Below are 14,551 nucleotides of genomic sequence, written 5' to 3'. Positions count from 1 at the left end.
ATTTTAGCTTAGACTTTGTTTCCTACATTGGATTAAATGTCCTTGCTACATGTCTCATAGCCCACTAGACTATTTTGTTGATAGTAATTTGATGTTGTTGATTGTCTGATGATCTGTCTCCTTCACTGGGTTCTTAATTTTTTCCATTGATACTTCATTCCAACTGATCATTGATGAATCCTAGTACTGAGCATATCGCCTTGCACATAGATTGAGCTCAAATATACTTGTTTGAAGTATTTCTTTAAACCTTTAGCAAGATTAATAATTGAACTCTATTAAATTAAATGATTCACATGTTTGAAATTAACATGATTGTGTAGAACATTTAATTCTGTAGAAGTTATATTTTATCTTTCTACATGCATATTTGTGTTATGTCACATGTGAATTTATATTTTGTTGATTTATAATGTGTAGAACTGAAATTGCAAAGAGGTAATTTATAATTCAAATTTGATTTCTGCCTGATCTAGAATAGCCATTAAGATCATTAACATATTGGACTTACCATAAAGATTTGATATGAATTAAATTATATAATGGTATAAAATAATTTATTTTAACAACATTTAATTGATCTTTATGGTATAGCAGAAAATGCTGATATTTTAAATCTGAAAAACATGAATTTTAATGCCACTTAACTGCTGGGTGCAATTGTGCAATAACAAAAATAAAAGCTACTATTTACTGAGTAACTCATATATGTTTACATAGTCATTCAATATTCAATAATAACTTGTTAATTAGATGTAATTTTCCCCAGCGTACCTATTTAAAAGTGGAGAGAATTAAATCTCAGGTTGCTTAAGGACATTGAATGAATGAATAACATAACTAAGATCCAAAGAGCATGTTTTTTCACTGACATCGTTTATTTTTCCTCTCAAAAGTCGAGTTTTATTGTGAGGATTGCAGTTTGCTAATCAAGTAATAGAGTGATTTACACAGAGAAAACCTTCAATAATTGGTAGTTACTTCAAAAGAAAAGTCAATGGATTAAACTCAGGAATCCTTTATGTTTTCTTGCCCTCCAGAAGCAATAATGCCTTCCAACAGAATTGATGGGCTGACCTCCTTCTTTCAGTTACCACCATATTACTTATATTTATAATATTTTCATTATTGCTTTTTGACTTCCTTTTCCCTCTTTGTCTGCCACCTTCCATAATTCCAACAGAAGTTAATGAAGACTAGGTTTAGTCATTTGCACAACAGAATTGTATGTATATGGGAGCTCCCATCCTTTGGATTTTCAGAAGAGGAATATGATTGTCACTATCAGGCATTTTAAGGCTTGTTTTTACATAAAATAGTACATAAAAATATATTTAAATGGTTTTTACTTCTTTATGTTTTAAAGATGTTTTTTGAAAACTAATCAGAAGAGGAATGATTATATCTCAAAAAATTGAAACCATCTGTAAAAGAATCTTGTATGTGCTGTGTTTTGATTAGATTGAAGCTTAGTGTAAACAGAAAATACAAAAGTTTGTATTTTTGTAAAAAATGCAATTGTTGGCTAAATTATGTCATAAAACCAGAACTTTTCATGTTTCATGAAAAGTTGTTGGCTAAATTATGTCATGAAACCAAAAAAGTTGTTGGCTAAATTATGTCATGAAACCAGAACTTTTCAAAATCAGGTGACTGTATAGGGCTTGACCAAATCAACATATCTTGATCACATTTTTCTAGGCTTACTTTCCCAAAGAAGGCCCCAAGCTGCTAGTGACACTATCTTTGCAATTGTAGGCTCTTATTAAATGGACAGAAAGAGCTAGCATGTGTTTTATCTTAAGTAATTTAGGAAAAACTTTACTAACAATGTATGTATTTTTTTCTGTTTAAAGGAATATTTGCAACATTTGAATTCCTATGTTTCTCCGTCAAAGCACATTGTCATCAAAGCTACTTGCACTTTGGGGATAGAAACAAAGCCAATTCCAGGAATCCCTAAAACAACTTTGCTTGGAAATTTCCAGCAATACTTAAAACACCATTTTGTAGCAATTCTTTATGATAAACTGTAAAATACAGTTGCCTGAAAATGACTGACAAATCAATCATCATTCTGAGCCTGGTGGTTTTTCACGGCTCCTTTATAAATGGAAAAACATGTAGACGGCAATTGGTGGAAGAATGGCATCCACAACCCTCATCATATGTGGTAAATTGGACACTAACAGAAAACATCTGCATGGACTTCTACAGAGATTGCTGGATTTTGGGTGTAAACACTAAAATAGATACTTCAGGCAATCAAGTTGTTCCCCAAATTTGCCCTTTGCAAATTCAATTAGGGGATATCCTTGTAATTTCTTCTGAACCATCTCTTCAATTTCCAGAAATAAATTTGATGAACGTTTCTGAAACATCTTTCATTGACTGTGTGCAAAATACCACAACTGAAGATCAGTTACTTTTTGGTTGCAGACTAAAAGGAATGCACACTGTTAATTCTAAGTGGCTGAGTGTTGGGACACATTATTTTATCACAGTCATGGCAAGTGGTCCATCACTTTGTTCACTGGGACTTCGACTAAATGTGACAGTGAAACAGCAGTTCTGCCAGGAATCTCTGAGTTCAGAAATTTGCTCTGGTCATGGTAAATGTCTTAGTGAAGTTTGGAGCAAGATATATAGTTGCCATTGCCAGCCTCCATTTTCTGGAAAATACTGCCAGGAACATGACGCATGTTCTTCTAAACCATGTAAAAATAATGGCAGTTGCATTAATAAAAGAGGAAAATGGGATAAGCAAGGATATGAATGTGTCTGTCATCCCCCATTTACAGGTAAGATTGTTTAAGATACACGATTTTATTAAAATCAAGAATACGATGAATTCACAAACTGTTACATAACAAAAATGAAACTACATTTTAAAAATTAGATTTCTTAGAATTGGCTACATATAGATTCTGAACATACATAAATCATATTAGGGATCCTCTAAAATAGCCTTTTTGCTTAACTGAAAAAGGCCTCTTAGAAACATGTTTTATCGTGAAATACCTATATTTACATATTTCCCAACTCCCATTCTTAATGTCTTATACATTAAAAAATAGGAATATCAGAGTGATATAAAAGCTTTTAGTCACTGAATGAAATGCCCAAGGTTATAGTATTTGAATAGGTGATAACTTGAAAATGAAGTATGCATCTGAGTAGAGGAAGTCAAGGAACTTGACTTGGAGGGCAGTCATTGAAGCTGCTTGGCGGGATTGGAGAGAAACTGGTTATTGTGAGCCAAGAGTAATGTTTTAAATGGATGTTGGTATGGTATGCAGAACGTGATTTATAGGTGATAGTAACAAGGATGAAAAGAAGATGCTATAATTCATAACTGGTTGTAAGCTCAAAGAGGCAACAATCAGGAAGGGTTGTGAACAGATGTTTGGTGAGTAATTAAGCCAGAGGAAGGGCAATCTAAAAAATTTTAAATTACGCTACCTGAGGCTAAAATGAAGTCTGAAGAGAATAAAACTCTCTTTATTTCAGTGTATACTAGAGGAATTTAAAGTTAATGGAGGAAAGTGAGGAATAAGATTGAAGAAATGTAGGGAATGTTAAAAGCTCGGAAACTTGTGAAATAATTTATTTTAATGAGAGTTTGATAGACCTGGCCTGGAGAGTTTCAAGTAAAATAGGTAAGACCAGGATGATCTAACAGAGAGAAATATATGACATGGCTGGTAGTAACGGCCTAATTAAACAGCAGATTGGTAGCGTGTTTTGGTCATAAAAGAGGAAGGGGCCAGGTGTGGTGGCTCACGCCTGTAATCCCAGCACTTTGGGAGACCAAGGCGGGTGAATCACAAGGTCAGGAGATCGAGACTATACTGGCCTACATGGTGTAACCCCGTCTCTACTAAAAACACAAAAATTAGCCAGGCATGATGGTGGGTGCCTGTAATCCCATCTATGTGGGAAGCTGAGCCAGGAGAATCTCTTGAACCCAGGAGGCAGAGGCTGCAGTGAGCCGAGATTGCTTGCACTCTAGCCTGGTAACAGAGCGAGACTCTGTCTCAAAAAAAAAAAAAAAAGAAAAGAGGAAGGAAGGTTAGAGTAGAGCTGTATCCTAAGCAGATCACCTGCAAGGATTTAACTGTAATTTTGTCAGGCAGGCTTTAGAGGGATTTCCTCTCCTATGTGCCTGAGGCTGACTTCATTGGAGCCAAAGTTGAAGAGGCTCTGTGATAAGATTTAATGGGGAGGCCAGCCGCAGTGGCTCAAGCCTGTAATTCCAGCACTTTGGGAGGCCAAGGTGGGGATTTCACCTGAGGTCAGTAGTTCAAGACCAGTCTGGCCAATGTGGTGAAACCCCATCTCTACAAAAATACTAAAACTAGCCGGGCATGATGGTGGGTGCCTGTAATCCCAGTTACTCCAGAGACTAAGGCGAAAGAATCCCTTTAACCGGGAGGCACGGGTTTTGGTGAGCCCAGATTGAGCCATTGCACTCCAGCCTGGGTGACAGAGTGAGAATTTATTTTATTTAGAGTTTGACACACCTGGCATGGAGAATTACAAGTGAAATAGGTAAGACCATTTATCTTTATTAGAGAAATATTTATCTAACAAAGAGAAATATTTGACATGGCTGGCAATAACAGTATAGGAAAATAGCAGATTGGTAGTGTATTTTGATCATAAAAGAGGAAGGAAGGTCAGAGCAGAGATATGTCTATAGCAGATCACCTGCTGGGATTTTACTGTAATTTTGTTAAGCAGGCTTTAGGGGGATTCCTTCTCCTATGTGTCAGAGGCTGACTCCATTGGTGGTAAATGTTCCCTACAGTTTTTCAATCTTTCTCCTCACTTTCCTCCCATGACCCCAAATTCCTCTAGTATATTCTGAAGTAGGGTTTTATTCCCTTCAAACCTCACTTTAGCCTCAGGTAGCATCATTTACATTTTTTTGGATTGCCCTTCCTCTGGCTTAATAACTCTCCAAAACAAACAACAAAACAAAAAAAGATTTAATGGAAGATCTCAATAAACCATTGTAGCCTGTAAAATTCACCTAATCCAATCCTTCAAAGAGTCATTTTGACTTGATAGTAGCTTGGTACCAAGATCATTACAGAAGATAATACCAATAATAGCCACTTAATACATTGTCTCTATAACATGGAACAAATTCTAATTTGACTGTACTGGCGTTGGTGATAGAAGGTGTAAGTTATACCCCTGATTTATGCTGGGGTATATCAGGTGATTAAAGTTAAGGCAGGCTAGAGAAAAAAATGAAAGAACACTCCAAATTGCTAATTTGGAGTGAATGATAAATCAATTTAATAGACAACCTCTAAAGCATCTGTTTTTACCTGTCCAAAGAGTTTTAAAGGATATTTTGCCAGAACATTTCTACCATATGTCAGGATATTAATTTGAATGTGTGCATTCATAGTTCATGGGATATTATTTTGGTGGTTTTATTATAATTGCATAGAGTGGTTTGCTTCTTACTCAAGATTTCTTTTTTTCTTCCTTCCTTCTCTTCCTTCTTTCCTTCCCTCCCTCCCTACTTCTTTTTATCCTTCCCTCCCTCCCTCCTTCCTTCCTTTTTTTTTCTTTTTTCTTTTCTTTTCTTTCTTTCCTTCTTTCTCTTTATTTCTCTCTCTCTTTCTTTTTTGCTTTTTTTCTTACAGCCATAGGTGCTTTCAACCATTAAACTTTGAGCAGTATAAAAATATCTAGATAATGCTTCGTTATTTTTATAACATTAAGAATACTCCATTTTCCAGTTTAATTATAAATAATTCCTTCAATTATAAAATCTCAGAAGATAATGAAATATGTAGAATTGCCAAAACAATTGAGAATGCTCACTGAATTAGTTTGCTAGAGCTGTCCTAACAAAATATAGACTGGATGGCTAAAACAGAAACTTATTTTCTCACAGTTTTAGATGCCAAAAGTCCAAGATCAAGGTATTGGTAGATTTGGTTTCTTCTGAGACCTATTTGACTGGTCCATAGACTTCTATCTTCTCCCTGTGTCTTTATATTGTCATTTCCCCGTAAGTATGTGTACAAACATTCTTCTCTTAGAAGCACACCAGTCACATTGGATTAGGACACACACTACTAACCTGACTTAGCCTTAATTGTGTACTTATCTAAAGATGTTGTCTCTAAATACAGAAACTCTGTGATACTGAGGGTTAGGACTGCAACATATGAATTTGACAGGGGTGTGTGGGCACAATTTAGCTTATAAAGCTCACTAAGTTTTAATTAGGTCATGGCCTATTGAGCATTCTACTGTTAATTTAGTTTTTATGTTTGAAAAACATTTTGAAAGAATGATTTTTATTTATATTTTCATTTATATTTTTATTATGTTTAGGGTTGCTTGGAGGTAAATGAAGAAAGGGGAGTTCTGCATTAGTGAAGCAGGGATGTCAATATAGAAGGAATTTGAAAGACATCAATGATAGTGGCAAAAACTGCTTATAAATTAAGAGCTTAATTAAACTGAGGGTAAAAAGTATATTGCAAATTTACATGCAGTTGTTTTGTAACATTTGTCCACTTGGTATGCCCTGGGATTTCCTCTACTAAGAGTATTACAAGATGATTAACTATGCATAGAACTAGTTTGCTATGGGAGGCTATATTTCCAAATCTCACTTACGCATACTATTGTAGTCCCACTATGATAGAGTGATAGAAGGTGCAAGTTATATCCCTGATTTATGCTGAGGTGTATCAGGTGATTAAAGTTAAGGCAGGCTAGAGAAAAAGTGAAAACAGTCAAATTGCCGATTTGGAGTGAATGATAAATCAATTTAATAGACAACCTCTAAAGTCCCACTGTGATAGAGTGGTACTACAACAGTATGTGTAAATGAGATTTGGAAATTTTATATGCCAACAAGGGCAAATAAGTGTTGAATTGGTAAGTTTGTGCATGTATTTTGAGAATCCAGGCAGCCATTTCTCCTTTTGAATTGTTCCTTGGCTAGGGAGTAAAGGCTGTGACACAATACACATTTGAAGGCATCACTTTGTAAATTACCACTGCAATGCTATCGGTGTATGTTGAAAAACTGGTACCTATTATATGTATTAATATTATCTACCGGGAACACAATTAAAATTTTTAAATATTATGTATATTAAGTAAAGCTCAAATACCACTATCCAGAAAAAAATATTTGGATATTATAGTCTGAAGTCAGATGATGAAAAACTTACATAAAGTGTCAAAATTAATTTTTATTTCAATTTAAATGCATCTTTGTGTAACATGGTTTTATGGCTGAAATTACATTTGTCATAATTTGATATTTTCATTATTAAAGACGAGGGAAAACTGATGGTTATAATATTGATATGCAATGTAAATAAATGCTTTTTCAATGTTACAGGAAAGAATTGCTCAGAAATAATTGGCCAATGTCAACCACATATCTGTTTCCATGGAAACTGCAGCAATATTACTTCAAATAGTTTCATTTGTGAATGCGATGAACAATATTCAGGTAAAATGCATATATACATATACATATGCACAAACAATTTTAATTTTATGTATTTCAAATTAAATGTGAACTATTTCCTTTATTATTGAAAAATATAATTTTAGAGGTTATAGATACTGAACTATTTTATGATAAAGTAAATCAATCAATTTCGTCACTACGATTAAATCATAATGCAGCTAAATGTTTTATAGCAAAAGAAGAGTCTGAGCGCTAGTTTACATGTTTTTCACCATAAAATTACTTATATCTTTCTTCAAACTTGCATTTATGATCAATGAATTTGAAATTGTTAATGTCTTTACTTGATACTTCTTAACCATGAAATATTAAATTATGGATATTTTCACTGAACACATGTTGAGGTTTCTGTTCATTTCAAAAAATAGTCTACTAGAAAGAAGATATTATTAAATTTTTTTGGTATAAAATAAGCAGATAAAAATATTTTCATCAGAGTCCTATATTTTATTCTATTCAAAATCAGTTTGTTAGATAACATTTTTCAAGATAATGAAGTAAATGATTTCTTTTTTTTGCATGTGTTACACTAAATGTAAATATGTTTGTATGCATTTCTATTTATTATTCTTTAGACTGTTTTGCTAAATTTAGATGCTGTAAATTTGTTGACTCTCTCAACTTATTTCCATTATGCTCTAGTATGTAAGTTTATCCTTGAAATTCAGGAGCCTCCTCAAATGTTTCCCACAAATTCAGCTATTCCAAAGCATTGTTATAATATTTAAAATCTCGTACACTTTTGAACTGTTATTAAATTTGCTAAGTGTCTCCTTGCATCATGGAAAAAAAACTTTAATGTTTTATTTTAAAAATGTAACTTATTGTAATGTTAAAATATGTATTTCTTTAATACTTATTTTTTTTTTAGCTTTTTAATTAAATTCTTGAAACTGATTTTCAGCAAGATGCAGCCAAACTTAGAGGATTCTGTTATTAAAATGTCAAAGTGTCCCAGGGCCATTAGTTTCATTTTCAAAGTCATTCTTTTGAGACTTAAACATTTCTAAAATGTGAATGTTGATGAAAAGAAGCAAGAAAAAGCACATTATGCCATATTACAAAATTTTTAAATAACAGTTTTGTCACAATGAATTAGTTCCATTACTCTATAATCATTTAAAATTAAAAATTATTTGAGAGTTTTGCAACTATAATTTTTATTTCAGTTGTGCGAATATCATGACTAATTTATGAATTATGGGTGAACCACAGTACATTTCTTATATTTTCTGCTCCACACTTTTCTTTTTTTTTTAAATTTTGTATTGCATTTTAGGTTTTGGGGTACATGTGCAGAACATGCAAGACAGTTGCATAGGTACACACATGGCAGTGTGTTTTGCTTCCTTTCTCCCCTTCACCCACATTTGGCATTTCTCCCTGGGCTATTCCTTCCCAACTCCCCCCCCCCGCTGGCCCTCCCCTTTTCCCCCCAATAGACCCAAGTGTTTAGTACTCCCCTCCCTGTGTCCATGTGTTCTCATTTTTCATCACCCACCTATGAGTGAGAATATGCGGTGTTTCATTTTCTGTTCTTGTGTCAGTTTGCTGAGAATGATGTTCTCCAGATTCATCCATGTCCCTACATATGACACAAACTCATCATTTCTGATTGCTGCATAATATTCCATGGTGTATATGTGCCACATTTTCCCAATCCAGTCTATCATCAATGGGCATTTGGGTTGATTCCAGGTCTTTGCTATTGTAAACAGTGCTACAATGAACATTCGTGTGCATGTGTTCTTATAGTAGAATGATTTATAGTCCTTTGGATATATAACCAGTAATGGGATTGCTGGGTCAAATAGAATTTCTATTTCTAAGGCCTTGAGGAATCGCCACACTGTCTTCCACAATGATTGAACTAATTTACACTCCCACCAACAGTGCAAAAGTGTTCCTTTTTCTCCACATCCTCTCCAGCATCTGTTGTCTCCAGATTTTTTAATGATTGCCATTCTAACTGGCGTGAGATGGTATCTCAATGTGGTTTTGATTTGCATCTCTCTGATGACCAGTGATGATAAACATTTTTTCATATGATTGTTGGCCTCATATATGTCTTCTTTTGTAAAGTGTCTGTTCATATCCTTTGCCCAATTTTGAATGGGCTTGTTTGTTTATTTCCTGTAAATCTGTTTGAGTTCTTTGTAAATTTTGGATATCAGTCCTTTGTCAGATGGGTAAACTGCAAAAATCTTTTCCCATTCTGTTGGTTGCCGATTCACTCTAGTGACTGTTTTCTTTTGCCGTGCAGAAGCTGTGGAGTGTGATTAGGTCCCATTTGTCTATTTTGGCTTTTGTTGCCAATGCTTTTGGTGTTTTGTTCATGAAGTCCTTGCCTACTCCTATGTCCTGGATGGTTTTGCCTAGATTTCCTTCTAGGGTTTTTATTGTGCCAGGTCTTATGTTTAAGTCTTTAATCCATCTGGAGTTAATTTTAGTGCAAGATGTCAGGAAGGGGTCCAGTTTCTGCTTTCTGCACATGGCTAGCCAGTTTTCCCAACACCATTTGTTAAACAGGGAATCCTTTCCTCCTTGCTTGTTTTTGTCAGGTTTATCAAAGATTGTATGGTTGTAGATATGTTGTGTTGCCTCCGATGCCTCTGTTTTGTTCCATTGGTCTATATCTCTGTTTTGGTACCAGTACCATGCTGTTTTGATTTCTGTAGCCTTGTAGTATAGTTTGAAATCCAGTAGTGTGATGCCCCCCACTGAGTTCTTTTTGCTAGAATTGACTTGGCTATGCGAGCTCTCTTTTGGTTCCATATGAAGTTCATGGTGGTTTTTTCCAGTTCTGTGAAGAAAGTCAATGGTAGCTTGATGGGGTTAGCGTTTATTATGTAAATTACTTTGGGCAGTATAGCCATTTTCACAATATTAATTCTTCCTAACCATGAACATGGAATGTTTCTCCATCTGTTTGTGTCCTCTCTGATATCGTTGAGCAGTGGTTTGTAGTTTTCCTTGAATAGGTTCCTTACGTTCCTTGTGAGTTGTATTCCTAGGTATATTATTCTTTTTGTAGCAATTGTGAATGGCAGTTCGTTCTTGATTTGGCTTTCTTTAAGTCTGTTATTGGTGTAGAGGAATGCTTGTGATTTTTGCACATTGATTTTATATCCTGAGACTTTGCTGAAGTTGCTTATCAGTTTCAGGAGTTTTTGGGCTGAGGCAATGGGGTCTTCTAGGTATACTATCATGTTGTTTGCAAATAGAGACAATTTGTCTTCCACCTTTCCTATTTGAATACCCTCTATTTCTTTTTCTTGCCTGATTGCTCTGGCTAGAACTTCCAGTACTATATTGAATAGAAGTGGTGAGAGAGGGTATCCTTGTCTAGTGCCAGATTTCAAAGGGAATGCTTCCAATTTTTGCCCATTAAGTATGATATTGGCCGTTGGTTTGTCATAAATAGCTTTTATTACTTTGAGATATGTTCCATCGATACCGAGTTTATTGAGGGTTTTTAGCATAAAGGGCTCTTGAATTTTGTCGAATGCCTTCTCTGCGTCAATTGAGATAATCATGTGGTTTTTGTTTTTGGTTCTGTTTATGTGGTGAATTACGTTGATAGACTTGCGTATGTTGAACCAGCCTTGCATCCCCAGGATAAATCCTACTTGATCATGATGAATAAGTTTTTTGATTTGCTGTTGCAATCGGCTTGCCAATATTTTATCGGAGTTTTTTGCATCTATGCTCATCATGGATATTGGCCTGAAGTTTTTTTTTCTTGCTGGGTTTCTGCCGGGTTTTGGTATCAGGATGATATTGGTCTCATAAAATGATTGGGAAGGATTCCCTCTTTTTGGATTATTTGGAATAGTTTCAGAAGGAATGGTACCAGCTCCTCTTTGTGTGTCTGGTAGAATTCAGCTGTGAACCAATCTGGACCTGGGCTTTTTTTATGTGGTAGGCTTTTAATTGCTGCCTCGACTTCTTACCTTGTTATTGGTCTATTCATAGTTTCAGCTTTCTCCTGGTTTAGGCTTGGGAGGACACAGGAGTCCACACTTTTCTATATTTGATCAAAACCATGTATTATGCTACATACTTAACAAAATGTATATTTAAAATTTCACCACAGAAACCAATAACTTTATTTTTAAATATTTTTGCTGAATTCACAAATTTGCAATAGCACTACCAATATTATCAGGTATCTTGCCTTTGAAAGAATAACCTTGAAAAACTTTATTTTAATACATTGGAGGGAAAAATCAAAACATTACTGGAATTATCTGATTATAAATTTGAAGGTTTTGTTTTGTTTTGATATTTTGAGACAGAGGCTCACTCTTTCACCCAGGTTGGAGTACAGTGGTGAATCTCTAGTCACTGCAACCTCTGCCTCCCGGGCTCCAGTGATTCTCCTGCCTTACCGTCCTGAGTAAGTGGAATTACAGGTGCATGCCACCACAGCTGGCTAATTTTTTCTAGTATGACAGGATTTCGCCTTCTTGGCCAGGTTGTTCTCAAACTTTTGGCCTCAGGTGATCCACTGGCCTTGGCCTCCCAAAGTGCTGGAATTACAGGAGAAAGTCACCAACCGAGCCGAAGCTGGCATTTTCTAACTGTGCGTGAAGTTTTCTACTGCTTGAGCTGACGCTTTGACAACTATTACTTTACTTTTTGTATACACAGAGGAACTTGCAATAAAAAATGAGAAAGGTAATTTTGGGACAGTCATTTGATCTAAATGAAAAGACATGCTTCACAAAGTGATATGTAAGAAGACCTTCTGCTTATGCACCTAACTCATCATCAGAAGACAGTCTTCTAAAACATTTACTAATATTTTAAAAAGTAGAATGTGGATGGTTTCTCAACTAATGTATGCATTCTGGTTTGTATACAGTCAGTAACATCACTAATATCCTACAGTGAATAATTAATAGTGGCACAGTTTAGGGACAACTACATATTTATCATTAATTTTCTAGGAGAACATAAATTTGAAACTAAATTTTATTCAAAATGTAAATTGTTTCTTTTGAAATACTCTGTATTTATTGTAGAATAGTAAATGTTCATCAGTGTATAATAAAATATGTAAATAGTTGTACATTTATACCAAGGGCTGGCAAACTTTCTGTAAAGGGTTAGATGATAAATATTTTAGACTTTGAGCCATATGGTCCCTATCACAATGATTCAACTCTGCTATTATAGCATGAGAGCAGCCATAGACATACATAAATGTGTGAATTTCACCATATCAATAAATCTTTGTTTACAAAAATAAGTGGAAGGTCTTTTTTGGCTTACTGTTACAGTTTACTGACCACTGTTTTGTACCAGACAATAATTGACCAAACCTCTATAGCAAGAACATATAGGCAATTATCTATAAACCCTATGACAAGACTGGAAGCCTCAATTTTCCTCTTATATATAATATAGACATAACTCATAATTTCCTGTGACTCTCACTGATCACGCTCAGTGGCAGCCCAGAAGTCCAATGCTGGAAATGCAGCATTATTAGTAACCTTCTCTTCATACAAACTGAAATAAGGAGGAATTAGCTATTTTTGGCTGCTGGGGTCTTCCAGGTCCTACAAGCTGTCCTTGAATGATTGACACAATAAAATTTGCATCTGGACAGCATTGAAACAAAGAGAGGTAGTTTATCACTGGCTATATTATCATATTATCTGCATGCTAAAAATTAATTTTCTGCTTATGTGTATCTCTATATCTCACACTCTTGGAAAAGTTGATGGCAGAATTTAAAGTACCAAGTGGTGATTTATCATACCCATCCCCATTTATTTTAATGAAGCTATATGCAATAGTACTTGGTTAAAAAAAAATCCAGGACAAATGGTACTTTAACATTTGGAGATAATTGATATTTCAGCAAAATTCTGTATTGTTCTCCATGAGCATAAACTGGTGCTATCCTAAGCAAACTAGAATGATTACCTAATGAAGGTTTGGTAACTACAATAGGGATAATTTTTACATTCTTTTGAGACCTACAGCCTGTGACAAAAGTGCACAGGAAGCATCACATTTAAAAGATGTATAATGTCTCTAACTATCCATCTGATATGGCTTAACTATTTCTCCACCCAAATCTCATCTTGAATTTCCACGTGTTGTAGGAGGGACCAGTAGGAGGTCAGTGAATCATGGGGGCGAGTCTTTCTTGTGCTGTTCTCATGATAGTGAGTAAGTCTCACGAGATCCGATGGTTTAAAAAAACGAAGTTTCCCTGCACATGTTCTCTCTCTCTGGCTGCTGCCATCTATGTAAGACATGGCTTATTCCTCCTTGCCTCCCACCGTGATTGTGAGTCTTTCCCAGCCACATGGAACTGTAGGTCCATTTCAACTCTTTATTTTGTAAATTGCTCATTCTTAGGTATGTCTTAATCAGCAGCATGAAAACGAACTAATAGACCATTTATCTGATATTTCATATATATTTTCTAATATTTTATTGTTGATTGCTTCAAAACTCTTCAGAAACTAATATATTTTTCTGCAGTGATCAACTGTGCATATTAATATATATTATTTGATATATGAATCTGGATTTATAATTGAGATTATGTTCCAATGAGTCATAGTAAAAGTACAGAAAATTAATATGTCTTATGCCTTATCAATTGGGATTATTATAAAATTAGCCTTTATGTCAATTTCTCATTGCTCTTGAATTTTATTCCAAACAGAATTTTGGAATTCAAATCATTTGGAATATTAGAGTTGTCATACCTAAAGCAGTTTAGTAACCCATATCTAAATCAAATTTACATTAAGACTACAAATAAATATGGTATAGAGTATGCCAATCCTATTTTAAAACTGAAGAACCCTTAGAAAAACAAATTCTTGATTTTTCAGGTATCTTTATATCATTAAATAGAGTATAAATAAGAATAATTAGCCATGAGGTCAAACTTCAATTTCAGACATTATAAAATTAAAATTAAGAATTAAAATCTAATCCGAAACCATGTGAAAATTTATTCTTCCTTGTAATCCTGAATTTGAAAATGTTATATGAGAT

The 14,551-nt window shown here is 34.6% G+C and overlaps 1 protein-coding gene across 1 annotated transcript in view; it reads left to right on the top strand.

Moving 5' to 3' along the window:
• Positions 1-1,856: 1,856 nt before the first annotated feature.
• Positions 1,857-14,551, top strand: part of EYS (EGF-like photoreceptor maintenance factor) — a 1,911,700-nt gene continuing 1,899,005 nt past the window's right edge. The window contains exons 1-2 of the mRNA XM_035296026.3: positions 1,857-2,801; positions 7,388-7,501. Coding sequence (XP_035151917.3) covers positions 2,054-2,801; positions 7,388-7,501 — 862 coding nt within the window. The 5' untranslated portion in view covers positions 1,857-2,053. The remainder of the gene's footprint in view (positions 2,802-7,387; positions 7,502-14,551) is intronic.

Source organism: Callithrix jacchus, chromosome 4, assembly GCF_049354715.1.
Source record: "Callithrix jacchus isolate 240 chromosome 4, calJac240_pri, whole genome shotgun sequence".
Classification (NCBI taxonomy): Eukaryota; Metazoa; Chordata; class Mammalia; order Primates; family Cebidae; genus Callithrix; species Callithrix jacchus.
This window is presented reverse-complemented; position numbering and strand designations above follow the sequence as displayed.